Here is a 26,766-nt window from a genome sequence, read left to right on the forward strand (position 1 = left end):
AGGAAAATTGTAGAGGTCTGCACAGGGCACATGTGAGCACAAGGACTCCTTTCCAAAAATCAGTCCAGGTGTTCAAAGAAAATTTCCTCAAGAAGGTGATGTATAACCTAAACTTATGAAGAATGAACAAGAATTGACACACTGAAGAAGGGGAAAGGAGCATTCTGGTAGCAGGAATAGCAAGTGAAAAGGCCCAACAGTCATGCAGCAGAGTGACTCAGTGGAAAGCTGCACATCATTCAGGCTGACCAGAGAGGGACTAAAGATGAGGCTAGAATGAGAGGCTGGGGCATATCATGAAACGTCATATACGTTTTATTCTAGCACGTACCTATAATACCTATTGCTACCTTCTTTGTAACGCTAACTAAAATGCCAAACACTATACACAATTTTACATAATGCAGCACTCTAATACTATGGTACAAAGCCCACTTGAAAAATGAAGACACTGAGACTGAAAGGTTAATAAACTTCTCCAGGGTGACATAGACATGGCTCTAACCACTTTTATACACAGCCTTTCACCTGGAACTCAAACTCATGGAATTTGTTACTCCAATGACATAGACCGAAAATAAACAAAATTGTGAGAGTAGGTATTTGAGATGCAGTTGTATATACGAAGATACATTTGAGAATGAAATATCTAAGGAAGTTTGAAGGAAAAGCCTGTATCTAAGGTACATCCTTTCATTTTGACACATCTTCTGATGGACCATGGTACACATGTCAGGGACAGAAGACAAGGGTCAGGTTCTGGCCCAGGGTCCTTTGATCCAATTTCTTAGCTCATGATCTGTCCCTGCATCTGCCTAGAATGTCTCTTTCTCCTTTCTTCAATTTTCTGACTTACGTTTATTCTCCACAAATTTAGTTTAAGCATCGCCCCTTTTAGGAAACTTTCATTGAACGCCTGTCCCATTTAGAAAGGAACCTCGATGCTCTGTACCTGTGCAGAGCTCTGCAATTGTCCTGACCACATTGCGCCATCACTTTGGCTTTGATTGTTTCTCCATGCGCGTATCCCAGACTATAAATTCCATTAAGATAAGGATATTGCCTACTTCTTTTTTTCCTTTTTCCTAAGAAAATTTTGCTTTTGTTCAGGTTTCTGTCCCTCCTGCATTCAGACCACATAGCTCAAGGGAGGTCACCTCTTTCCCATCTCAAGGAATAGATCTGATTGTTTAAGCCAGTGGTTCTCAACCACAGGTGAGTTGTCTGGACACATATTTGGTTGTCACAACTGGGATTTACTACTGACATGCAATTGGTAGAGGCCGGAGATGCTGCTAAACACCCTACAATGAATAGGACAGCCCCCTTCCTCCTCCACATTCTTCCCACCCTATCCCTAGCCCCATCCAAGAATGATTCTTCCAGCCCCAAATATCAATAGTGCTGAGGTTGAGGCTGGTTTAAGTCAGTGTTTCCATGACTTTGCTTCCTGACTGTTTATGGTCTAGGGATGAACATATGCCCCAAGTAATTAAACAGACTGAAGTGAAGGATGCTATTCCATGATTGGGAAAAAGATTAAAGAGATTGATGATAAAGCTAGAGGGTTAAATTTTGGTCACATTATGGTGAATTCTGGGTGGAAGGCTAAGTATGGTCTTCATCCTGCAATGGAGCAGCAGGTACCATTATTAGAAAGGTGTTTCAGGAGATTGGGTATCCCATACAACCTACAGAGTAGATGGGAGGGGGCAGAGCATGATAGCCTGGAGCACTGTGAGGTAGTTAATGCTACAGTTCCTGAGTGTGGTGACGTGGTGTGAATTCCTTTATGCCCCTAGCAGTTAGCACAGTCTCCTACACATAGAAGGACTCAAGTATGTTTATTGGATAGTTGGATTATAACTGTTTTTTGGAACACAGTAGTAAATAGACTGTGATTCTGACCCAATATTCTATTTCTTAAAAATCTATGTCAGCCTGGCTGGTGTGGATCAGTGGTTGAGCGTTGACCCATGACCAGGAGGTCATGGTTCGATTCGTGGTCAGGGTACATGCCCAGGTTGCAGGTTTGATCCCCAGAAGGGAGTATGCAGGAGGGCAGTGGATAGATGATTCTCTCTCATCACTGATGTTTCTATCTCCCCTTTTCCCGTCTTCTCTCCGAAATCAATAAGAACATATTTTTAAAAATCTATGTCATCTAAATGTCTGTGGTTACAATGAAGAAATATCAACATATAATAAATCCAAAATTTACGTTTTGAAAGGACATCTTAGGTTAGGTAACTTTTACATAAACACTGAAGTTAGTGTGTGTGTGTGTGTGTGTGTGTGTGTGTGTGTGTTTTATTGAAGAAACAACTTTTGACTATAACCTCTTGGGATAGATTTTTGGTCCATGTGGCAGTGCCTTCTTGGGTTTCTTTTCAAGCCCAACTGAGGCGAATGACGAAGATCTCAGTATTGAGGTGCCCCTGACCCCTTGCTAGGCTTCAGACTTGCAGAAACAGCCCAAGGGTTCTGCCCTCTTCCACCACCCTACTTACTACCCAGATCTTCCTTCATCATTTTCCTGCAGGTGAACTCTGGCCCCAAAGGCATTAGGGAAGTTTAAGTTTTACTTCTTTCCTTTGTTCTCAGCAACAGCTTGTGTGGGGGGTGGAGGAAGGAATGACTTATGTTTTAGGTTAATTCAGGGAAGCTCTTAGTGGGCCCCTTAAACACAATACCCACTAGCAGACTAGTACGCATTTGCTGCTGCAGTGGCTTTCATAGTGTGAAAGGAGACAGTCCGAGCGACAAGCTTATAGAGAATTTACTCTTTACAAAAGAGTGTAAAATATTGCTTTTTAAGAGGTGCTATTTCTGTGCCCCCCCAAAATACTAAAATCTAAAAAGAAGATATTCTATAGACATGTTTTTGTAAATTCTTTCCCCCGCCCTTTTCTTTTGACTGTTACAATAGAAAACATTGCTTTGAGTGATTAGAAATGTGGATGTCAAATTTAGAAGACAGTATGATCCTTTATATATTTTTTCTTGGCAAAGCAATTTAATTAGAAAATAATCTTCCTCTTTAACATCCGATACTATAAAATACCCCGTTTTGTTGGCAGTTCATAGCAAAATTTTGAGCTATCACGTTACCATGAAAGATTTTATATGAGAAAGATGACTTTTTTAAAAATCAAAAATGCAAAGCACTTTTTTAAAAAGCAATCTTCAATTTTAAAAAGTACTTTTTCAGTGGGCAGGGAATGGAGAACATGCTAAATCGTTCAGGGAAGAAGGAATTACACGGGAAGTGTGTTGGGCTGATCACACCAGTCTCAGCTCTTGCGAGAGTGCCCAGGGTGTATGCATACGTGTGTGCCCCTGTGTGCCAGAGTGTGCGCGCGCAGCCACAGGGCCCCTGGGCCCGGCCTCGGGGCAGCCGGGCTTCCCTGCGGGCGGGGGGCACGCATACCGGTGGGACCCACCCGGGGCCGTGCGCAAACGCGTGTGGCCCCGGCTCTGTGTGTCTGTGTGTCCCCATGGGCACCATTTTCTGCTTCGCTCGGGACAGGCTCATAAAGGGAAGGCGGCTGCCGCCCGTCGCCGTCCCCTTTCCCTCAGATGCCCTCTGCCGCAGGTTTATTATTACAGTACCGGCCGCGCCGCCTCCCCGCGGCCCTGGCAGCTCGCCGGGCTGTGCAGCGCCCTGGCCGCCTTCTCGCTTGGCGCGCCCCCAAACCGCCTCCTCCACCTCCTTATTTGTCTGAAAAGCCACCGCACGTCGAGGCGGAGAAGCCCGCCGGGGGCGGGGGAGGCCCGGCCGGGTGTGTGCGCCCGTGCTCGGGGGCGGGGCGGGGCGGCGCGCCCAACGGCGGGCCCCTTTGTCCCCAGGGCGGGGCGGGCGCAGTGGGGGCGGCCGGGCGCGCGGGGGCCGGGGTGCGGGGGCCCGGGGTGCGCGCACGTTGGCCGCCCGCCGACGGGGCCCCGAGCTGCCGATTCCTGCCGAGTAAGCAGTCTGGCTCCGCCGCGGCAGCACAGTGGCTGCAAGGCTGGGGCGCTGGCGCCGCGCCAGCCCCATCAGAATTAGCTCATTGTTCACTAGCACACTAGCAGCGGAGACCGGGAGAGAAAGAGAGAGACTCTTAGAGAGAGACACACACTCTTGAAGACAGAGCACGAGGCAGGGAGACCTTCCCCTCCTTCTTTTTCCAGGGCTGCACTTCTTGGAAGTGAAGCCGGTTTGGGTTTTGTTTCCCCTTCCCCCTCCTCCCTCCTTTTCCTTCATCCCTTCCCCTCCCCTCCCCCTCTCTCCCCCTCCCCTTCCCTCCCCTCCCCTTCCCTCCCCTCCCCTCCCCCCCAGCTGTCTTTCTAGCATGATGCCCTTTTTCATCCACATTTGTGTTTCAGGTGTAGAGAGGACAGAGTGCACAGGGAGCGGGGCTTTTGTCTGTAAGTATATGCCATTCCCATCGCCAGCCGGGAGCGCTGCTTTCTCTTTTGTGTCGATTTCTTGCCTTTACTCTTAGCCGGACCCTTCAACCCTGCAGAGTTCATGCTTCTTCCCTCTAAATTTTAGAGCTGAAGCATGTACCTTGGAGAAATTCTGGTATTTTGGACCTGCTGCATTAAGGCTGGAATTTAAATTGGGCTTAAAAAAAAAAACACAAAAGGGAGAATTCTTTGGGGAAGCGGCGGGCTTTATTTGTTTTAATTTTTTTAATCTTTTGCTTGTTGGTGTGGTTAATTTTTGTTCTTGCTCATAAAGCATTGTTGGGAACTGTTTTGTTTCTTTGCATTGAATGCACTTTGCGGCATGCACCCCCGCCCCCTTTTATTACATGAATTTGTTTCCTTCCACCTTTACACTTTATTACTCTTTCAACGCTGCTGTTGCCGCCAAGGGTCTTTGGAGGCATTCAATCTTCCAACACCTTTTTCCTGCATTTTCTTTTAAAGCAGTTGAACTTTGGGGGAAGAAGGGGTGGCTTAAGAATAGATGACCGCTTTTTGATTGATAATGATAATAATCTGATTTGCATTTATATGTAGGTATGATAACATAGGAAAACTCTAAGAGCTTATGATACCCTTTTGTAGAACTTTTAGTTTCTCCATTCATCTTAATTTTTGTCCTAACTTATGTTAACAAAAGAATTGTATTGTGATGACCTAAAGGTTGAGAGGAAAATCACTGCAGTATGTGCATTAATGTTGATTTGTTTAGGGAGAAGGGCATGAGGTGTATGTTCCTGACTTTTTTCCCCAATGTAGTTTTTTCCCCCCCTAAACACGGAAGGTTATGTAATGCAGTGCCATTTCCAAAAATATCCACTCTGAGGCATTACACTACACGGTGGAAAGCTAATTCCTATTCTGCTGTCTTGATTGCAAATATACTGCCAGTAGTATGTCTGGGAACAAAGAGCAGCCAGAAAACAATCTATTTTTATCACTTGGTTCTACTTTTAAGTTGCTAAACCTTTTGAACTGCAATTTAAAAATGAACCAAACACTAAGAATAGCCCAGGGTTCTGCAAAGCCAGGTACCAAGGATTCCTTTGTCCCCTATTTCAGCCTAGAGACAGCTTGGAAAGCTTTTTCAGAAGCCCCAGCAGTAACAGTAATTTGCATGTAACTTATCTTAACCACAGAAAGTGGTTATTTGTCTGTAACCTCTAAACAGGCATTCTTCATTTGCTGACCTGTGGTGAGGCGATTTGTCTACTGTGTTTAAACATATTTTGCAGGTTGGTCTCCCTGGACTGAAGAGAGGGAGGGTGCAAGTCCAAGGCTGCTATGATTTTCAAAATGGTAAGAACTGGTCATCCAAGGAGATTCTCAGTCTCATTCCATCTTTATTCCATATAAATGTCAGCCACCCACGGTCACCCCGCCTCAACCCTTCATTGTTCCTACCCCATCTGACCTTTACAAGGTTCTATCTCCAGCATGTGGGAGCTTTGCAGTGCAGTAATTTATATGAATTGGATGTGGTGAATTAGATCTTTTGATTTTCAGTCATAGAAAACTGAAATTCCTTTTTCAGAAGTGAAGACTTATTTAAATTGAACAACAGAAACCGTTCTGCTCTTTAAGAAGAGTGATGTGTTGTGACACGCAGGAAAGGCTGACAGCAGGGCTCAAACAAAGCAATGGGTCATATGGTAGAGACAGCCAGAACATACCCAAAAAGTAGGAGTCTGTGTCCAGCTAATCAAATTGCTATAGTATCTGCTGTTCTTACGAGCAATATATATGAAGAACATGGACTTTTATATTAATGCAGTCTGTCTACTGTATCTCAAATATAATTAGCATTGTTTTTTTGTTGATTTATGAGAGACACATGCTCAGTTTTAGAAGTCAAGCATGTTCTCCCCTAAATGAAAGGGAAACTACTTTTAACAAGCATTATGATTTTCAGGGAAGGCAGTTGAGTGTTTGATGGCTGGTTAAAGAATTAGATGAAATACACATTAAATAAGTATATTTATCTTCTATGAAAAATTTCCTCTTTGGAAAAAAGTTGAATTGAAAAAAAAAAAAGAAGAAGAAATGTCATGAAACTTTTCAGATAAGTACAGCATGTCCTCCTGCAGATGTTTTACTCTTTAAAACGCCCCTTTGCCACTTAGAATGTGTGTTTTCCAAATTTAGTTTTAGTTTTTCCTTTTAAACGAGGGCGGAATTTAATGAATCAAAATTGAATCTGATATACTTGATGTTTTCTTTGAGCACAACCCAAGTATAAGCCTCCAAGGAGAAAAATGAATCAGAAGCAATTAAATGAGTTCAGTTTCAATCCTATTATCAAGTAGGCTCTTTATTTTTTGTGTATACCTCACCTGTCATTTCAACAGGTGGATTTCAAAAGCACCAAATAAAATAGTTCTTGCTCGGACTTAGTAATGATCAAATCAAGGGACTTGAGGTAGAGGAACAAAAGGGGTGAGCAGATAATTAAACGTTTAAGGTTTTTTGTGCCGATAGTTCCTAACTTCATATTATATTCCTAATTAGCCATTGTCCCAGAGTACCAGGATGGTAATAAAATAAACTGCTGCAAAGTTTTTTTGTTTATTTAATTATCTTTTACTGGGAGTTGCCACATCACCTTATCCCAGAACCTTACTCTCTGTGTCACCATAGATGGTTATACTATGTCAGGTGACCCGTTTGGTTAAACATAAATTCGACCGCTGACCCTGCCAAAACAACCCTATAGATCAAGCTCAAAACATATCATGTTTCTGTAACAGTGAGTGGAGTGAGCTTTGTGGGAAGCAAGCATGTCAGCCAAAGCTGAGAATGAAAGTTTGAATGATTTGAATGCAGAAGAGCAAATTCGAGTTATTGTTGCATGTTGTTAATTTCTTACAGTTGTCATTTATGTATGATGGCCGAATGAGAAATCACAGTTTGTTGCTCTTGCAAGGATTGTCACTCATGGAAAAATTCTTACAACTTTTTGGTGATTCTTTCATCAAGATGTCAGTTCCTTTTGGCACAAGCCATTGCCTGAAATGAAACCACCGACAGTTATTGTCTGTGGGTGATTCCAAGTAACTTTCTAGCAATTCTCTCATCCCGGAAGGTCAGAGCTCTTAAAAATCTCTACACATATGAATGCAAAAAAAATTTTCAATTTTGTTTCTAAAAAACTGATATTAGATGTGTTTTGTACCCCTACTTTTTCAGTTTTTGGCAAAATGAAGTTATTCTTTCCTTGATTAAAACTGAAATTACTTTGCTGATCTGTAACAAACTTACTTAAAGACTTAGCCCACATGCAATAGAAACTACTGCTAGGGAAGCAGATTTAACACCTGGCTACCTCTAGAAAATATAAAACGTCCATTCTGTTAAACGTGTTATTCCATTTGCATAATTTAAAACACTATAGAGGATCTAAAGCCAGTGTATTTACCCCATTTAGTAAAGGGCTTATTCCAAATACAGATTTTTAATCGGCTCATTTCCATAAAAGAACTCCAGAATTCAAGGTAGCTAGACATTTTACATACCTTAAAATGATGTTTCACAATAATTTGAAGATTCACTCATGAATCCTAGAGTGAGTGCCTTTTGCATTATCAAAAAAATACAACCACTTTGTTAGCTGTAAGAAGCACCAATCACATTGTATGCTGTGCATGGGACCCTATAAGCACAACTCCAGGGGGTGCCACTTACATAGATTACATTGGACCTGGGATTGTGCAACTCAGGAGTACTGTTTTGTATGGGTCCGTGGTATTTACTTAGGTGTTTTATTTTAAAGTTACCTGCTTTTGATCTATCAGTGAGAAGAAAATACTTCAGAATGCATAGATGGTTTTATTGAATAGTTTGAAAAATGTCAAGGTTAAGTTCTGATTTTCAACATGCCTACCCTCTGTGCAGGAAACTGAGTATGTGTGTGCTATGGACTTATAGTGGCATAAAGCGTGGGCTCATCATGTTTTAACAGAGACCTAGGAATTGGAACAATTTAAGCTCTCTTTAAGGCTGTTGCTGAGCTTTTAGAAAAGATGAGTTGACTCCATTGTATGGTTCATAGAGCTCTGCTTTCTTTAGTCTGTGAAGTAGCATTCATGGGTTTATAAGGAGACTCTTTGAATAATCTCTCCACTAACATAAGGTTTTCCTGTTTAAAGAAAAAGACAAAGATTGAGGAGGGATGTGGTTCTATTAGTAGCTTTGCCAGTGGGTTTTAGAATGTAAATTTGCAAGTTGCTCACAGTGATTCTTGATTGTGGGGATGCTGAAGAGTTCCTAGGAGGGTAATTTTATATGGTACTATCTTCTCTTTTACCAGGCCGTTCAGCACACTGTAAGGGGGAGGGAGAATTGGGAATTGTTTGGGGAATTAGGACAGCAGGGATGGTCTATCTGGATTTAACTTCAGTCCAGCTTCCTTTTGAGCTACATAGATAATTCAGGCAGGAGAGGGTGTACATTAGCAGAAATCTTTGAATAAACAGCTATTCAAAGTATCATTCTATTTTAACCCAATACAATTCTTAAAAACTTGTATGTAAATCAGATCATCATAAATACACTGAAGGAATTCACTTTATTTTAAATCCTAAGATGAATACTTTTAAAATAGGGAAAATAGACTTCTAAAATATGAATATGAGTAACCTCCAGATTTCTAGTTTAATACATTAAATATTCATCTACATTGGACTGGCTAAAGATTAGTCTTAGAGTGAAATATTGTAACTTCCTTGGTCTTGCACATATTTTACTTAGTGCTGTTTCTGGCTGGAAAGTCTTTTAAGGCCTTATCCTCACAGGGAAAGTGAAATGGAGGTTTGAGATAATTATCTGAATAATTATGCTTTTTTTAAAAAGCCCCACTTGATTTTGTCTGATTCATTTTGGTTACTTAAAATGTTGCAGGAGTGATATAGAAGTGGGAATGATTTGCCTGAATTATTTGAATAATTCCTTTGTTATATAGGAAGAGACTAGAAGAAAGAAATTTTATCAGCAAATCCAATTAGAATATACCAGAGGAAAATGTATTGAATGCACTTGGACTTGTCATCTTGGTTGATCAAGATATATTAAAAGATTCCAATTTTAAACTTCTCCTTTGAACTGGAAGGCAGGTTAACCATAAATCTCAGCCCATGTCTGTAAAATTATGGCTGTGGAAAATATGATTTATTGGGTCTAAATTTATGTGAAATGGGTAGTTCTAGACATATTTTGCACTTAGGGGTAGCTTCAAGAATATCTCATCTCAGTGGTTTAAAAAATAGCAGTGATTTTGAAATTGATCTTCTAATGCATGGCAAGTGTTAGCAGCTCTGATGATTTAGGATTTAAGCATTAACAAGGATTTAGACTTGCAACCAAATTCTAAATATCAACTCAGTTATTGGTAGCAGTGACTTGGTATTAACCTGGGTATAACATTAGATTATACCTCCCTGCATTATTTGTTGGTTGGATCATATGCAGTTCTTTCATTGACTACCTAAATTATAGGCATCAAGAGGGGTTATAAGGTTCATGTACAATGCTTAATAAAGTATTAAATATATGTTAGAAGATCAATACCTATTTGGTCTATGCATGCTAATATATATTAAGTTGGATATATTTATCATTAATGACTTAATCATGTTTAGTTTGGGCGAGCTAGAAGTCCTGTGTATCTTTACCTTCTTCTAGGAATCTAGGAAGTTGATGTGAATTTATTTTAGTTTTCACAACAAGTTATTTTCCATAATTTATTAACAGGAGTGAAAAAAAAATTGTGGTTAAGCCATAAAAGCACTTGCCAAAAAAGAGTGGCTTGCAATTGCTCACCTTTACCAGCTTTTAATGCCACTCTGAGCAACCTGGTGAGATGCTAGCTCTCTAGGTTTGATCCAGCTGCAGTGCTCAAAGCTCACAGCAACTTTTCCTGCAGCCACAAGTATCCCCTCCGGGATCCAGAAGGACCCCAGTACTGGAAATGTAAAGTCCTCACGTACTAGTATTTCCAATATAATCTGATTCTGTGGTATTTTGAAGATGATACCAAGGACACAAAGATGCCATGTCTGAAAGCACTGAAGAGACAAGAAGAGTTGGCAGTAAGGTTATGCATGTGATCCCATGTCAAGTGAACAAGGTGTGTCTTTTGTTTTGTTTTTCTTTTGAGCATTTTATTTGTGCGTAGTTCTTTGTATTATAGAAAGTGCCCATTTGCTCTGGGCCCTCAGTGGGTTTTCACTTTAGATGTGGAAGGAAGACTAACAGGCATGACAAACTTAACAGTGTAATATAGTATAACCTAGAAGAGTGCTTGAGGATTGGGGAGTGGAGATTGTAGAGCACTTTTTTTTTTTAAGGACGTAGAAATTAAGCAAGACCCAGAGATGGCAAATATATGACTTACATGTCACCATTAACTCCTGCTACACCTGTGGCAGATGTTGCTAATCAATCCTGACAGTCATTATTATTATTATTCAGCCTGAATATGATTTCAAAATCTTCAGTATAGTGTATCACTAGCAACCAGTTGGAGTTGGCACAAAATTTGAAACCTAGAAGTGCGCTATTTGCTCCTTGAGAACATGTGCTATGCCTTCTTAAGTGCCAGTCCTTAATAAATATTGAGTGAATGAAGAACTGAGGATATGTGGGTAGATTTAGATAAGAGAGAAGCATATTCAAGAAAAATGGAACCCATTAGAAAGTACGCTTGCGAGAGTGAGCATAACGCATTTTTACTGCAGTAGGGAATGTCCTTGTCCACTTAGGGCCTATTTGCGATCAGGAACAGAGCTCACATACTAGACTTAGAAGTCAAGGACTTGATGAGGTGAGCCATAGGAAACTGCTGAGCAGGCGTCTTAGACATGGCCAGAGGCTCTCACTCAAGGTTCCAACCTGGGTCAGGTTCTTTGCCTTTTGATTGTGCCCAACAGAAAGGAGAGCACACACACACATATATTTTCAGTTAAATGTAAACTTTATTACTTTGTTGCCTTTGGGCTTGGGTGGAGTGGTGGAGAGAAGGAAGGTCCCCAGGAAGAAGGACTTGTGGGGGAAGAAAGGAGCGCACTTAACCTTTTCCTTTTGTGAAAGTGGCAGCACTTCCATTGGCAAATCCCAGCAATGCAGAGGTGTCTGCTGGGCCAGCACCGTGTTTCCCTTCTGGGAGGCTAGCTGGGTGTAGCCACATGTACCCAGCTGGTTCTCTCTCCCTCCACTTCTTCCTGAGTAGCCAGACATACTTATTCAAGATTCAAACCAACACTTACACCATCATAATAAAATTGTTTACAATTTGAGGCCTACAGGCTGTTAGTAATTTAATCAGTAGTCTGGTGACCATCTAAAGGGAATCCCATCCCATGATATGAAAAATTTGGGGAAAGCCAAGAACAAGAAGGGTTGTGTTTTTTTGTTTTTTTTTTTTTCTGAAATTTCTGGATAGAGTGCAGACTCCTACCTTAGAATGCATCAGCTACAAGATTTTCAACATGAAATGATTTTGCTCGCTCTTTTAGCCCCATCAGATGAGGTTGACTTATCACCGAGTCTCTCAATAAAAGTGACATAGATAAGCATTGCTCCTTGAATTCTTTCTGCCTACTCCCACTTCATACTTTAAAACAATTTTTTTCCCCAACTGCTGTGTTTAGACCTCCAGATATTTAATTTTTTTGGGGGGGGGGGCGGGGGGGGGGGCTGGGCAGCCATGCCAGGAACTATGTGAACTAATACTGTGTTTCTAGCCAGGATGGAATATATTTTCTTAGAGGAAGCAAGCCACTTGTTGTTCTAATATGCCCCAGGAGTCCCTCCTCTGTGCCTCTGCTTACTCAGTCCTAGAAAGAATGCTCCTCTTGACAAAATAAAGCTATTCTTCCAGACCGAATTTAAATGACAACTCCTTTATGAGACTCACCCCAGTACATCCAACGGGAATCATCTCATGCTCCTTCGTATACTCATTACACTTCCAACATTCTACCTATAGCTGCAGGTTTTTTCCACCTTCCAAGATTGGAAACTTTAAATCAGAAAATTGACCCCTAGTAATTGAGCATTCTCTCTTTGGTAGCAATTGAGGCTGTGATGCCTCATTCTCTTCCTTTGCCTCTATCAGCAGGATGGTGAATTTAGGTGTGGAAAAGTGTCATCATTGAGAGGGAAAGCTAGTGAAGTTGATTGGCCTTTTCTTTCTACAAAGTGGTAGGAAACCCTAGCTTTCATTGGCATGGTCTAATAGGACCCTGGAACAGATTCCGTATGGGTGAACCAGTCTGATAGCTGGCTCCAGTACCTATCCAGGATCCCACACATCCTTAGTGGTCAGTAAATGTCTGTGGAGTAACTGTATGAGTTCCTGGTCATGGATACACGGAGATCTGCGTGAAGCAGAACCAGGTGGCTCACCTTGAGATTTATAACTGGTAACTGTCCAACACATTGCAGAGTTGAGACCATTCAGATTATGAAATATATAGATAAACACAGATTTTGCATTTGCTACTAAAAAGTCCCTCTCACTGAACACTTCAGAAGGCTCAATGTTAGGGCGGTAATGGTGGGGGTGGGTGGGAGGGGGACTAAGTGAAATCTAAATACACTACAAAAACAACTTCTAAATTCAGTGCTCCCTTCTTTAACACTTGCTTAGATAGAAGATGTCCTGAGAGAGTCCACACACTTAGCTTCGTCTGGTCTGCTGAAAGAGGAATCTCGTTTTAGAGTAGATTCACACATCCAAAACCTTGGCTGTAGAGCACCATTATGCACGAGGTTATTAATGGTGTTTACCCAGCAGTTCCGCAGTTTGTCTCTCAGTAATCTGATTGAGGTATTCATGACAGTAGAGCAAAATCTACTCCAGTTTCACAAGGTAATGAAATCTTCATAAATAAAATTATTGCCTGTTATTACCTGAGAATGGTTTTCAATCTAAGCTTTTTGCCTTAAAAGCAGAATGATTATCTAGCTGGAGATGGTTTTAAATCCTTGATGTTAGACTGCTTTTTCAGAGTTCATCCTTACTTTCATAGACTAAAATACAAATATAACTCATGGTTAGAAAGGAGAAGGAGATACATAAGAGAATGTCGCCAATGAAAGGAAGGTCTGTTTGCCCCTTTTAAACTGAAATGGGGAACCAGAGCCATTGGTTGGAAAGAAAAGAGAACAGCTGAATAGCCATTGCCAGTCAAACAAACAAACAAAACAACAACAACAACAACAAAAGCCAGAGACTCATACCATTTAATAAGTAATTAAAACAAGGGGGAGATTCATAATGTGCGCGGAAGCTTTGGCATGGTTGCCCAGTTCTAGCTCTTCTCCCTTCTGCACTTTAGCCCTTACTCAGATCACCATCACACACCACTGTCCTTTGATGACTGGGGCAGGTAACAACCTTCCTGTCTGAATTGGGTTTGATACCATTCCAGCAGGGAAAAGTACTGCAGTCCAGTGGCTGAACAAGGAGAAATTGACACAGTTGTGCTTAAAATGGGTCTAGACATTTTGAGGACATATTCATTGGATGAAGTCAGTATTAGACACAGAACCTATTCTTGGACCGGAAAGAGTAGAAATTAGGAGAAGATATTGCATCTTTGGCAGTCAACATTCAGAACTGTCAAGGAAGGTCTATAGTCAGTAGTTAGACGGATAAAAATATATGGAGTAAGATGCTTATAAGCATGAGCCCAAGTAAGGGATTATTACTAAGTATCATATTTTTTGATGTATAAGGTGCTATTTTTTTTCTAAAATAGTTAGACTGAAAATTGAGGGGCTTCTTATACACGGAAGTCAGCTGAGGAGATAGCCATGCCAGTGCATAGCTGCCCATACCTTGTCAAGCAGGCTTCCTCCAATCACGAGCCTTACTGTTACTGATGTCAGCTGATGCCTTAATTGGAGGTGGAGGTAGAGCGTGCACAGACGCAACAGGGATAGGAGTATTCTGAACCCATAAATATGTCAAAAAATAAAAAGATAAATACCAGTAAGCAATTGTCTTACTCTGCAAAATTCAAATTGAATGTAATCAGCTATGCAAAAGAGCATGGAAACAGAGCTGCAGAGAGACAATTTGGACTTCCTCCCACTGAGTGTAGGATCAGACCAGTGGAGAAAACAGGAAGAACAAGTCCTTAAGATGCCAAAAAAGAAGAAGGCCTTAAGAGAAAAACCAGCAAAATGTTTAAAATATTGATTTCTTAATTTGGGGTTGGAAAAGTGAGGGCGTCTTATACATGGAAAAATATGGCACTTTCCCAAGACATACTGTTTCTTTCCCTTCACAGTGTCATGGTAGAGAAAGTTACCCTAAACGCTATTGGGGCCATGACCTCAAAGTCTGTTCTTTGCACATTTGCCAGGCAGTTGCTGAATTTCAGTGTATCTGTGTGTGTGTGTGCATGTGCATGTGGTAGCACATGGTTGAACACTTAGTCTAGTACCTGCTGCATTTTAGGGATATAATACCGGCTGGAAGAATGAATACTGTGCAGGAAATGGACCCACTATTTGAAACGGGCAATATCAGGGACTACAGTTGTATGGGTAAGAGATTTAGAATTTGAAAAGATGCATTAACTAGCCCACTACTTTCCCGAATAGATGTCCCTGGATTTGGTGGCTTAGTTCTAAAAAGTTTTTTTTAAAATGTGTTTTCTTTGCTACTTTAGTACTTCTAGCTCAAACTAATGGGACATATTCTTTAATAAGATGTTCATTCTATAGAATTGAAAACTACCTACCAAATATTCAATATGTTGCAGAAAGTAAGTACTTAGTAAATATTTATTGCTTCATTTATTGGACAAATGAGATTTTATACCCAACCAATTCAGTTAACACAGCATCAGAAATTCTGCCCACATCTTCTCTGATCCCTCCTCCATAATTTTGATCTTTAATTACCAAGATTTGACTGTTTCCGAAGCCTGTGTGCTCTGACCCATAACTGAGTCTCCATTTCATGCTGCCCTGTGGAGCCTTGGGTCTAATGATATATCATGAAATGACCCTGGCCTTGGATATTTTGCTCACTTCTCAATAATAGAATCTTAAATTGTTCTGATCTTGTTACCAAGGTCTGGGAGCCAAGTCTCCACATCTTTTCATTTCATCTTCATTAAGCCTATCCCATTTTTAATGAGGACTGCCTTTTAAACTTTAATTTTATTATATGAAGCTCAACTGTCTATACTGTCATAATCAATTCATTCAGAAATTCAATTAAATTTGTTAATTGGCATCAGAGAAATAATTCACCTGATCATGTGAATTTTTACTAAATTGATCAGGTGTTCTGATGTTGTTTGTACCAAGCCAGAGGAACACCACAATTTAGAACTATCTGTGTTTCTACCGCATTGATTAAAAGTTTCCAAATGGAGTCAGGTTAAATTTGTTTTTCATTCCAAGTCACCATTCTTAGTAGTTTACACGCAGCCTCTCTGGTCTAATAAGTTCTTCCTCTTCAACTTGGAGCACTTTATATTTTTATGTAATGTATAGTTTGTATATCTGCAATCATTGATAAAGATAAGATTTTAATGTCCTCTAAGCAGTTTGTTTTTTAATTGGCTAAAAATTTGAAAAGCAAACTTACAGCCAACATGATTTCAGATGCGTCTGATGAAAGAAAGATATTCTGAATTAGATTGTCCATTGCTAGGCCATCTGAGAGGTTGTTTGAGAGTTCATTTGGGGGTCATATTAAAACAATTTGGTTTCTTAGCAAATGCCCTTTATAATTAGCTGCAGTGATTATCAGATATAAATATTGTGCTACAAACCCTCTGTGTCCTCAAACAGTGCTACATTTTTAAGGTAAGTTATTTTTGAAGGGCAGCTATTTATCAGAAACACGAGTAGTAGAGCAACATACGTTCTTGAAAAAATTACTCTTGACAGTAGGTGTCAGAAATCCACCTAAATTTCATCACAAGGGCACTAAGCGGAGATGCTCAACACCTAAATGGGGGATTGGAAACAGGCCCCAGCACGAGGGGGCCTGTGGCATCACTCCAGGTGGCTTTTGGGGAAATGGCAGAGAAGACGGGTGTTGAGGGACTGCATTCTGTGAGAGGAGAGGCTGTGTTCGCAGCCTGTCTTCCCATTTTCTTGGTTTTGTGACCTTGGGCAGGCTCATCTGCAGAATTGTGAGGATAATAATAGTGATCGCTTACCCAGATCCAGTTGCTCGTGTTGCTAGCATTTTTTATATATTGATGCATTTCATTCTTGAAACAGCACTGTGAGGATTAAATGAGGACACCTGGAAAACATGCCTAAAATTTAGAAATAAACAAAAAAAACATTATGATGAACTCTATATTCATTTCCATAGAAAACTGTGGCTTCCAAATTTACATACTCTGCCTATGTGGGTTTGAACAAGTTCCATGTGTTGCTCATAGTTCTCTTCCTTTGGAGAAATATAGTTTTGATGATTGGTTTACGATGGAAGAGAGATAAAAACATGAGGTAGAATTATTCTGTTGGAGAATGCAGTCAGGACTTGGAATGAAGGTCTGAGTTTCCATTTCTCTTTTTTTCATGTCAATTAGAGGATATGAGTCCCTTTCCAGGGAACTTAGCCCCACAATTTGGCATGCCTTTTGTAGTAATCTTCAAAACTCTTGAGATATTTGTTTCTTCCATGACTTCCAGCCCTGAAACATCTTACTGATTTGGGTTGGTAGCCACCATTTAGGTCTTCTCTGCTTCCCATGGTACTGGCTGGCTGAGCCCTTATTGGAGCGAAAGAAGCCTTCCACTGAATTGGACCATGCTCCACCCAGTGGGGTTGAAAATCCAGATGGTGTACAGGGGTACATCCATCCTAATCTTACTCTGTTCCTCTTGTATTTTTAGTTTTTGCCAGTTTTCTTGGAGAATAGGTTATTGGAAGCCTTCTAGTGGCCACTTTATGACCTGAGTACTTGGAGCATGGGGGTACAGATCTGGAAATATTTCCCTTCTTTTAAAGGCAAACTTCTCAGGAAATAACCAAGACTCTGATTTAAACCCATTTCGAATACACCCTTCCACAATGACCACTTTTCGTCGGAATTCAGTTATCTGTTGGGATTCTGCTTGTTGCTGCAGAGATGAGTCTCTAGGTGACCAGGACAGTGCGAGAGAAGCACTGGACTGTGGAACAACACCTGATGAATGCGGAGGGGTCGCCGCTGCCAGCAGAGAGAGAGAGTGCTGATGGAAGGAATGAATCGTTTCCTTTGGAACAAGCACTTTGGGAGAAAGTGCACACTCTCTGGAAAGCTCAGTCTTGCACATGTCTGCAAGAGGAATGTTTTGAAATGTCCACAAACTTATCAAAAGCAACTGTCTGTCTCATCATTCACTCAGATCAAGAAAAATCCCAAATCTGTATGTCTATACATATCTCACTAGCATTTGATTGAGGACTGTAACAAAAGAAATCTGATTTTTGAAGACATATTTATCCATGTTGTTAGGAAAATTTTTCAAATATTTTAATGGTTAGCACAGTCATTTTAGTACAAGAGGAAAGAAAACGTAGTATTCTTGGTGAGTAGAAATTAGACTTCTTATAACTATTTATTTGTAGGTGAAACCCAGCATACCTAAAATTATTCAAACCAGCTAATAAAAGCAAGTCTAGATGTTTCGTATAAACCTTGGAATGTGCTTGGAAAAAGTCCTGCTATCTCCAGATATCTAGTATTGGAAAGCATATCAACAGCATTATTCTCATTTGTGGCAAAGAATATACAGTTCAGAAATTAAAAGTGCAGTTTGTTGTATGAGGGCACAATATAGAGTTTTTCTTCCTTTCCTTTCCCTCTTTTATCTTAAAGGTAGGAAAAACATTACAAAATGTAGTGTTTTTAAATTCTTGATTACAAATGAAAACCAATTTAAATAAGGGAGTAAGGTGGTCCAGACTTAGAACTCAGATGTGTTAAGTAAATATTTACTCTGGTTTCACTCCAGGGAGGTAGAAGATTTTATTAACATATTTGGTGAGGTCATGAAGGCAGGAAAAGCTTATGCTCTGCTTAAATGTTTGAGGGGCCTTTTTTTCTTTATTTCCCTGCCTTAACAAAGGCCAGTATTTTTTTTTCCGCTGTAAAGAGCAAATATCTTGTTTCGTGGCCTTTACTTTTTATTGTTCATTCACAAACTGCTTAATCTCAAACCAGGGCTTTAAAAAATTGCTGTATTTTTTTCCTCTTTGTTTAAAAAATCTCTTCTTAGGTATCCCTTATGAGATTGGCTTCCACGCCTTACTCTTCTTGTACTTTTGCTTCTGGTTTGCTTTGGGCTGTTATCAGCTCTTTGTGCTTTGTTTTGTCTTCAGCACTGAAAAGAAAAAGTTGCCCAGTTAAAAGTCCAGATTTGAAGTGTGAACTTGATTCCTGGAGTCCAGTCCACAGTTTGGCTCTGTTACTGTACCCGGCTGACCTCCAGCCCAGGGGAGGGAGTCTTGGCAGAAATCTGAGAATTCCTCGATCAGTAACTCCCTTTTTTGGATTTATGGAGTCTTTAGGTGGATTGCTTTGTGCTAAGCATATTCCTCTTGGAAAGGAATGAGGCTGGGATGAGAGGAGAAGTTTGCTCAACACAGATGCTTGCTGCTAACCTGTTCACCATGCTCGGATTACCCGGTAGCTGCTGCACCCTGCCCTGACCCACACACCACCAAAGCCCCCAAAACTCACCCAACGAGCTGTTTTAAATAGTGGTGAAAAAGCAAAGTTAGGCAATGTTGTTAACCTTCTGTGGCTTGCTCCCGACTTGATTCATTGCTTTTCTTGAAAGTCTTTGCTATTATTCTTAGAAATCAAATTTTAAAAGACTCAGCAGCCAAACAAGCCGAGTATTACATTGTGGAACAGAGTGACTCTGAAAGCGCTTTGTGCTGACAATTAATTTCACATGTAAACACTTTCGTTTTGTTGCCAGGAGATTTCCTTTTCCTTTCTCTGCCTTGTTGAAATTTAGAAATAAAATCCTACAGCTGTCTGGTTCCCACAAATTCATCAGTAGCCTCTCCATGTGGCCTCACACGAGCAGCGTGAATTTAGAGGATTCCAGTATTTACGTTTACACAGCTTGTTTCAGACACCCACATCTGACATGTAATGTTGGACAGTAACATAACCTGCTGTGCAATATCTTTAAAAATGGGGATGTTTTCTATGCCCATAGTGGACATCTGCACCCAGAACCAAGCTCATGCCAACGGGCTTAACCAATCTGTGAGTGATCACCATCTTCCTCCTTGAGCTGCGTTGTCTCCCTCCCCCCATTTCTACTGGTTGAGAGCTTGTCAGGCCCTGGAAAAGCGGAGAATGTCAGCGCATGTTGTAATACAGCGCTGCCCTAAATGGCCTTCCTGTCCCTTCTGGCAAGAGGACATTTATGGCTGAGAATGTTTTGTAATGCTTTCTCTGTAATTACCCATTGTCACCACAGCCAGCTCCTGTGTGGGAGTGGGAGTGCGTGTGTGTGTGCGTGTGTGTGTGTGTGTGTGTGTGCGCGCGCGCGCGCGCGCGCGCGCGCGCGCGCGCCTGTGTGTCTCTGCATGTTTCACTTAGTTCCCATACCAGAATGTTTGCCAACATGAGCACCAAGTAACACTTTGACTTTGCTTTCCAGAACGTCCATAATGGCTCAGTGTTCTGCCCGTTTATCCTTTGTCTTCTGGTTACAATGCATTTCCTCCACTGTGTGCTTCTTCTTCAAGCAGCGCGCACAGGGTTAGGCAGGTCTCTAAGTCTGGTCTCCAGAGAGACAGTGCATCATCTTTTGGCCCCTCTCACCATTGATGCAATGCTGTTCAGAGAAAATGATCCCTGTAACTCATTTATGGTTTCAGTTTACATCCTGCCCTCTCACATGACCAGTAACACCTGGGCGCAGAGTGGCTTTTGAGGGAGATTCCTAAGAGCGCCACTTCAAAGGATATTTGTAGAAATGAAGTGTGCGTGGGTGCACGTAATTTCCCTTGTACTTCAGTACTAGGTTCCACAACCTCTGAGCCAATTAGGCAGAATAGAGCATGTACACATGCAGATACACACACACACTGTTTAATTGGCAGAGAGATTATGAAATATACTTCTTTGCTGCTCAAAGAATTAATTATGCAGGTTGGACACCTGCTGCCCTAGTCCGCTTTCCTAATTACCCGGGTGGGCACCTATCTTTGTTAAGACATACAGGGGCCATGTGTGTGCATTCTTTTGAGCACATAGACCTTCTTCAAGGAGAGAAAATATAATTATGGTCATTAACAATCAAGCCATGCAGCATCTTCTTAGGCTTCTGAGACAGCATGTTAACCAACTAAGTAAGCAACATATATGTGTGTGGTGTATTTAAGCTCTGAATAAAGCTATGAACCTACCCTTGAGGATCCATCTCCTGTAACAGTCTCCCCGAAGGAATAGTGATGAAGACAGTAAGTAGAGGAAAATACAAATTTAGAAATAGGTAATAGGTATCATTCAAATTTTACTTGCAATAGAGAAGTGATAAGACATGTCAATTAGATTGATTCTGTATGTGGACCATGCTATTGGAAAATAAAGTTTTGAAATGAAAAGCTTGAAAGAGATTAAGAAATAATTTAAAGGATACCATATTTTTTAGGACCTTGTAGGAGTACTCTCTGATTCTCTCCACGTTTTATTTTTCTAATTGGGCTACCAAGTCATGATCATTGCCACCCAATTACCTTATAGTCTTAAAAAATGAAATTATTTTTTATGTTGCATCATCCAGAGAGGAAAACAAGCCTTGAAAGACTTAAAAAGGCAAAAACTGTGGGCATTGTGTTCTCAACTTGTATGCTGTGACCCACAGTGGAAACTTAAACACCCAACCATCACATACATTTAAGAGAATCAGTAAGAAATAGTACATTTTCACTATTAAACTATATCTAAATATATTGTGGGTTTAATATGTTCAAGATACTTGAAAGCAAAAAATTGCTTTTACCTAAGAATTGCTCATGGATATTTAAAAACATATCTATCATGATTAGTGTATTTAAAATCATGTGGGGTTTTTTTCATGTCATTTTTGTTGTTTTTAAACGTAGTCATTAGTGACATAAATGTAGCATTGTAGAAAAAGGTGCATTAACTAATATATTTAGTGACAAGCATAAACACTCAGCCTTTCCCAGAATTTAAGCAAAACCTTTGCATGTTCTCCAATTTAAAACAACAAAATTTTCCTTCCCTTCTATGTTTTCACAATGTTTTCTTAATTGTGAGTGTATAGTTTGCTTCTCTGATTTCTTCCATAAGAATAGTTTTCTAGGAGCAACAATTTTCAACGCTTTTCATCTCATGGCACACAGAATCTGATCACTAAATTCTGCAGCATGCACAAAAAATACATTTTTTGCAGATCTGACAAAAAATAGGTATAATTTTGATTCATTCACACCGGATAGCTATGGTTGTGTTGGCTGTTTTTCTATTTGACAGTCTAAAGGAAGGGAGGTCAGTGCCCCTGACTAAACAGTCAGGCATTGCATGTTTTAAAAATTCTTGCAACACACTGCTTGATAATTGCTGTCCTAGAGGTGTTTTGAAGATTTTACTTGAGCAAGAACAAACAGTTGCTTATCTATATATGGGAGACACTTTGAAAAGGATACTTCTCTTGGGAAAATCAAGGCACACTTTGGCTTATTTAATAAAACAACAGTTTTGAGGTATTCCCGTGTGGATTCCCCAGATGACTTACATTTCTGAGACGCACGCCACCACCATAAAGAGAGAGTTCAGTGAAGTTAAAAAAAGAAAAAAAGTTAGTTTAATTGCTCTTCATGAAAAAATACAAACTTGAATCCAGAAAACTGAATGAATGGAATATAGTTTAAGCCATATGTCTGCCTTCAGAGCATCAGTTGACTAGTACCAAGAAGAACCAACAGCTTTAGGGTCCAGCAAGAACAGAAGGACTCCAGAAAGATAGATCAACTTATCTCTGTGTTTCTGACCCACATGTTATCAGTACTCAGCAGCCTCTATCACAGGGTCTGTCAGCTCCTAATATTCTGAACTAGGTAAAAACACAGGACACAGCAGCCAGTGGAGTCACAGCCTAAGGAGTCGCTTCCAGATCTGCTCACTGCCACCCACATTTCCTCTGTTGACACTGTGTTTTGCTAAACATTGATTGTGTTTGTTTGTTTTTAGTCTGTTGATACATGTTCCAACAGCTGGCACATTTGACATGACCTATACTTTTTTAAAAATTGCACTTAAAGCACTGTATGAGTTTGCTAGGGCTGTCAAAACAAAGCACCACAGACTAGATGGCTAAGCAGAAGTTTATTTTCTCACAATTCTGGAGTCTAGAAGTCTGAGATGAAGGTGTTGGCAGGGTTCATTTCTTCTGAGACTTGTCCTATAGATAGATGGTCCTTTTCTCCCTGTGTCTTCACATCACCTTCCCTCTGTGTGTGTCTGTGTGTCATTCTCTCCTTTATGAGGACAGTCATTGGATTAGGCCCCCCATAATGACCTCTTTAAAAACTCTATCTCCAAATATAGTCACATTCTGAAGTACCTGGGGTTAGGACTTCCACATTTGAATTTGGGGTTTGGGAGGACGCAATTCAGCCCATAGTACACGCTTTTCAAATGATCTTTTAGAAGGTCTGTCACCTCTGCTAGCTATTTGAACTAAAAAGCAAAAACTATATTCTCTTATTGCAATCCCCAGAATCCAGCAGTGCCCAACCATTGAAGGTGATTCACAAACTCATGGTGAATGCATGCATGACAGAGGTATTTTGAATTATTTGAGAGCAAGGGTAGTAATCGTCATAGATCTTCCCTCTGAAGTCCTTCATTTTAAAGTTTCAAAACGCCACTGGTATAAGAAGGAACAAAGCTGTAATGTAAGGGGCATATATTTCTACCACCTTTTCCCTAAATCTAAAAAGGAAGTTTAGTGTCTCCTTTAGATACCATGTCCAGGGATATGCTCAGTTCTTAGAGACCAGGCAAGCAGGTTTTCAGAAGGTAACCGACCCCTCTCTCTCTTTGAGCTTAAGGTTCTGATTCTGAAGGAGACAAAGAATTTACCGCAATGCAAAAGTGACGCTTATTTTTTCCTAAAGGATGCAGATTATGATTCAAAGTCTAAAATATGCCTAATCAGAAATGCCCTTGGCAAATCTGTGGCTAAATTAATGTTTCAAAAGAACAAATTTGAGGTAGGTGGGGAAGTTTGCTCAGTCACAGGTTTTGCTATCAAATACTGGTGTTCCTGAATTCTTTGGCCAAACAAATCACTGACTTTTTCTTTTAAAAAAGGCAAGTTCTTGGGGGAAATAAATTGTAAGAATAAGTATAATAATTTCTGAGAGGCCAACTATTTTTTCCCTACAAATCAGACTTGGGTGGCTTTAGTATTGAGGCTTTGAACCTAGACGTTAAATGCTAAAGCAGTGTGATTGTGCTAAAGTAGAATATTACAGAAAATCACAAGAACACAGATATAACATTTACTTGATTCTGCTTTTCATTGCATCCATGTGCCTACTGAATTTTGACATGTATTTTTATCAACATGTTTGGTTTGCAATGAAACTTCATTACTCATTAATATCTGTAATATTTTCAGTGGCACTTAAAGCATGCTTTTAAAAGTAGTAACGTAGAAATGTAATAATTTTTTACCAATTTATAATAAGTGAACTGATGGTTGATCCTAACTTAGGTCTTCTAAAATTCAACCCAAACTGGGATTTTGTGTGCTGTGACCTTGTTTTAAGCCTTTAAAAAGCATGTTTTCTTCCCCCATTCCTGGTTAAAGGTTCTTATGAGGGTGGCTCTCTGTCCCAAACAAGGCAGATGGTAGAATTCTCCCAGAAGGAGCTGGTCAAAGCCTCGAAAGCTGAGCAAGAGGAAGGAGGTTGGGTGTGGGGGCAAGCACATGGCCCGGAACGCAGACCCAGTGCAAAGTCAGAAAGTAGGTCCAGTTCTTACAGGATGAGCGCTCAGATATTTAAGACCGAAATGTATGTTTTGGCTGTGGACTGTGTGATTTTTGAAAGAGAGGTGGTAGCAATTTGCATTCTGAGATCATTCAAGAGCATCGGGATAGTGCAGTGGTCGGCAAACTCATTAGTCAACAGAGCGGCAAACCGTGGCGGCTCGCGAGCCGCAGTTTGCCGACCACTCGGCTACCACATTTGGTGCTTTCAAAAACAAAAACTGCATGTAAGTCTGTTTGTTAACTTATTAATGCGATGTGATTCTTAATATTATTTATTAAATGTGAGGTTTATTTGTAGCATTTAGAGAATCAGATCTGGAGGAAATCTTATCTAGTTTCTTCTCCTCCCTTCAAGAAGGGCTTATATCAAATGTGAATTAGCTCTGAATTAGGTTGTTAAATTCTGTTTCTAAATTTCTTAAAGTAGGTTTCACATTTTTTCCTCTGCTAAGTTCTTTCTTACAGCTGACCTAAATCTGTAGTTGTAATTTAAGTTCTAATCCCTGACTCTTGTCTTTACTAGAGATGGAGAACAGCTGGTCAGCAAACTTCTTATGATAATAACCCTTGTGTATGTATTTAAAGAAGAGTTACTCAGTACGACTCACTCTCTCCACCTCATCCCACCCCTGCCCCCACCCCCCAAATTCGTCAACTAGTATTCTCTGTATCATTCGTGGGGATGTTGCCCGTCTCCCTGCCCCTCTCGCTCAGACACTTTGCTATTTTCAGGCAGCTGGGCAGGGTGTTGTTAGTGGCTACGTGGACCTGGGAGAATGCAGGCTGCTTCTTCCTCTCCTCCTTCTAAAAAATGATCAGGATAACCCGTAACAGTGTGTGATGGGTGCATGGCACATTATCTCATAAACATGGGGCCTTGTAGGGATTCTTATCATAGGTTGTGTTGAAAGTTAGGCTGCCCCAGTGCCTTAGTTTGCTCAGCCAGTCGTGCCACGAAGCTGCCACTTGCTGTGTTAAAGATAACCGTGATGGCTATCTTTGCTCTATTGGACCTAGCCTTGCAAGACTCGGAGCTAAAACTCTCCTGAGTGCAGCAAACATGCAGAAGCACACTAACAGTCTGAAAGAGGTGAAGGGCTTCCCCAGCACTTTAAAGTTGCAATGGGGAAGTAAGTGATCCTTGAGAAGGATTGAGCTCATTAAACTGATCGCTGGTGGTTTCAAAGTGGATCCTGTCCTTAAATAAATGTGTGTGCTCTTATGTCTCTTATAGGTTTATTACCCAGAGCTTTCTGTCTGGGTCAGCCAAGAACCATTTCCAAAGAAGGAAATGGAGGGAAGGCTTCCTAAGGTAAGATCCTTAAGCTGCTATTTTGTTAATATTTTAAAATGTAGAAGCAATTAAAAAAATCAGATTTATTCATTTTTCATTTTAATATCCAATATAGTCAACTATGTTAATTCACTTATCTGATACTATTATGACCTTAGAAATAATGTATCCTAAAAAAAAAATCATATCCTAAATTCCTGTGACTCTTAAATTTCATATTATCTTCCTTTCTTGACAAGCCCAAAGCAAATTTTCATTTAATAATCATGGAATCAATGTACATTTTACAGATTTTTAATTTGTTCTATTCCTGGGTAAAGTCAAATATGATGCTCAAACTAAAAGATATCTTAAAAGGATAAGATGATGACAGTTTTGTCTGGTAATAATGCCTGGATGTTTGATAAGATTACCTGGGAAACAAAACAGGAAGCACATTAAAAAACTGTTATATTTATTTCTTTTAATTTTTAGGCCTAAAATATGTTCTGTAAAATGCTTTCATTGTGCTTACATCTTAGATGTGACAATTCTCTGCTTTAAAAAAAATTGTAAAATGTACATTTTAGATTTTAGCCCCATTTCTGAAAAAAAAAAAATCCAACACAAACATTTTTTTAAAATTTACCAGTTTTTACTATAGATACCTTTGGACTTTGCCTGGTAGGGTAAATATCACTTAAGCAAGAGGATTGTAACTTTTTACCACTGACCTGCTGAGTTTGCAACTAATAAAGAAAAGTAGAGTCCATTGAAAATAAACATTAACATTTAAAAGTTTCATATGTGTAACTGACCAATGATGAGGGCTACCCAGCTATTACTGATATTTCAATTTTGAAAAACTCTCTTATTTACACTAAATGGTTTCAGCAATTCTCTACCTTTTTCTGGCAGCCAGAATTTGAAGAGATTGTGTCAACTGGCAGTTTGCACTGAAAGAAAGCACTTCTAAATCACTTTTAATTTTTCAGAGAATTTCTGAA

At 40.2% G+C, this 26,766-nt stretch overlaps 1 protein-coding gene across 1 annotated transcript in view; it reads left to right on the forward strand.

Annotated features, from left to right (window-relative positions):
• Window positions 1–4,027: 4,027 nt before the first annotated feature.
• NREP (neuronal regeneration related protein) overlaps window positions 4,028–26,766 on the forward strand; it is a 30,248-nt gene continuing 7,509 nt past the window's right edge. The window contains exons 1-4 of the mRNA XM_080682172.1: window positions 4,028–4,138; window positions 4,366–4,407; window positions 5,706–5,769; window positions 25,721–25,798. Coding sequence (XP_080538298.1) covers window positions 5,755–5,769; window positions 25,721–25,798 — 93 coding nt within the window. The 5' untranslated portion in view covers window positions 4,028–4,138; window positions 4,366–4,407; window positions 5,706–5,754. The remainder of the gene's footprint in view (window positions 4,139–4,365; window positions 4,408–5,705; window positions 5,770–25,720; window positions 25,799–26,766) is intronic.

The sequence above is a fragment of the Plecotus auritus genome (genome assembly GCF_963455305.1).
Source record: "Plecotus auritus genome assembly, chromosome: 7".
Lineage (NCBI taxonomy): Eukaryota > Metazoa > Chordata > Mammalia > Chiroptera > Vespertilionidae > Plecotus > Plecotus auritus.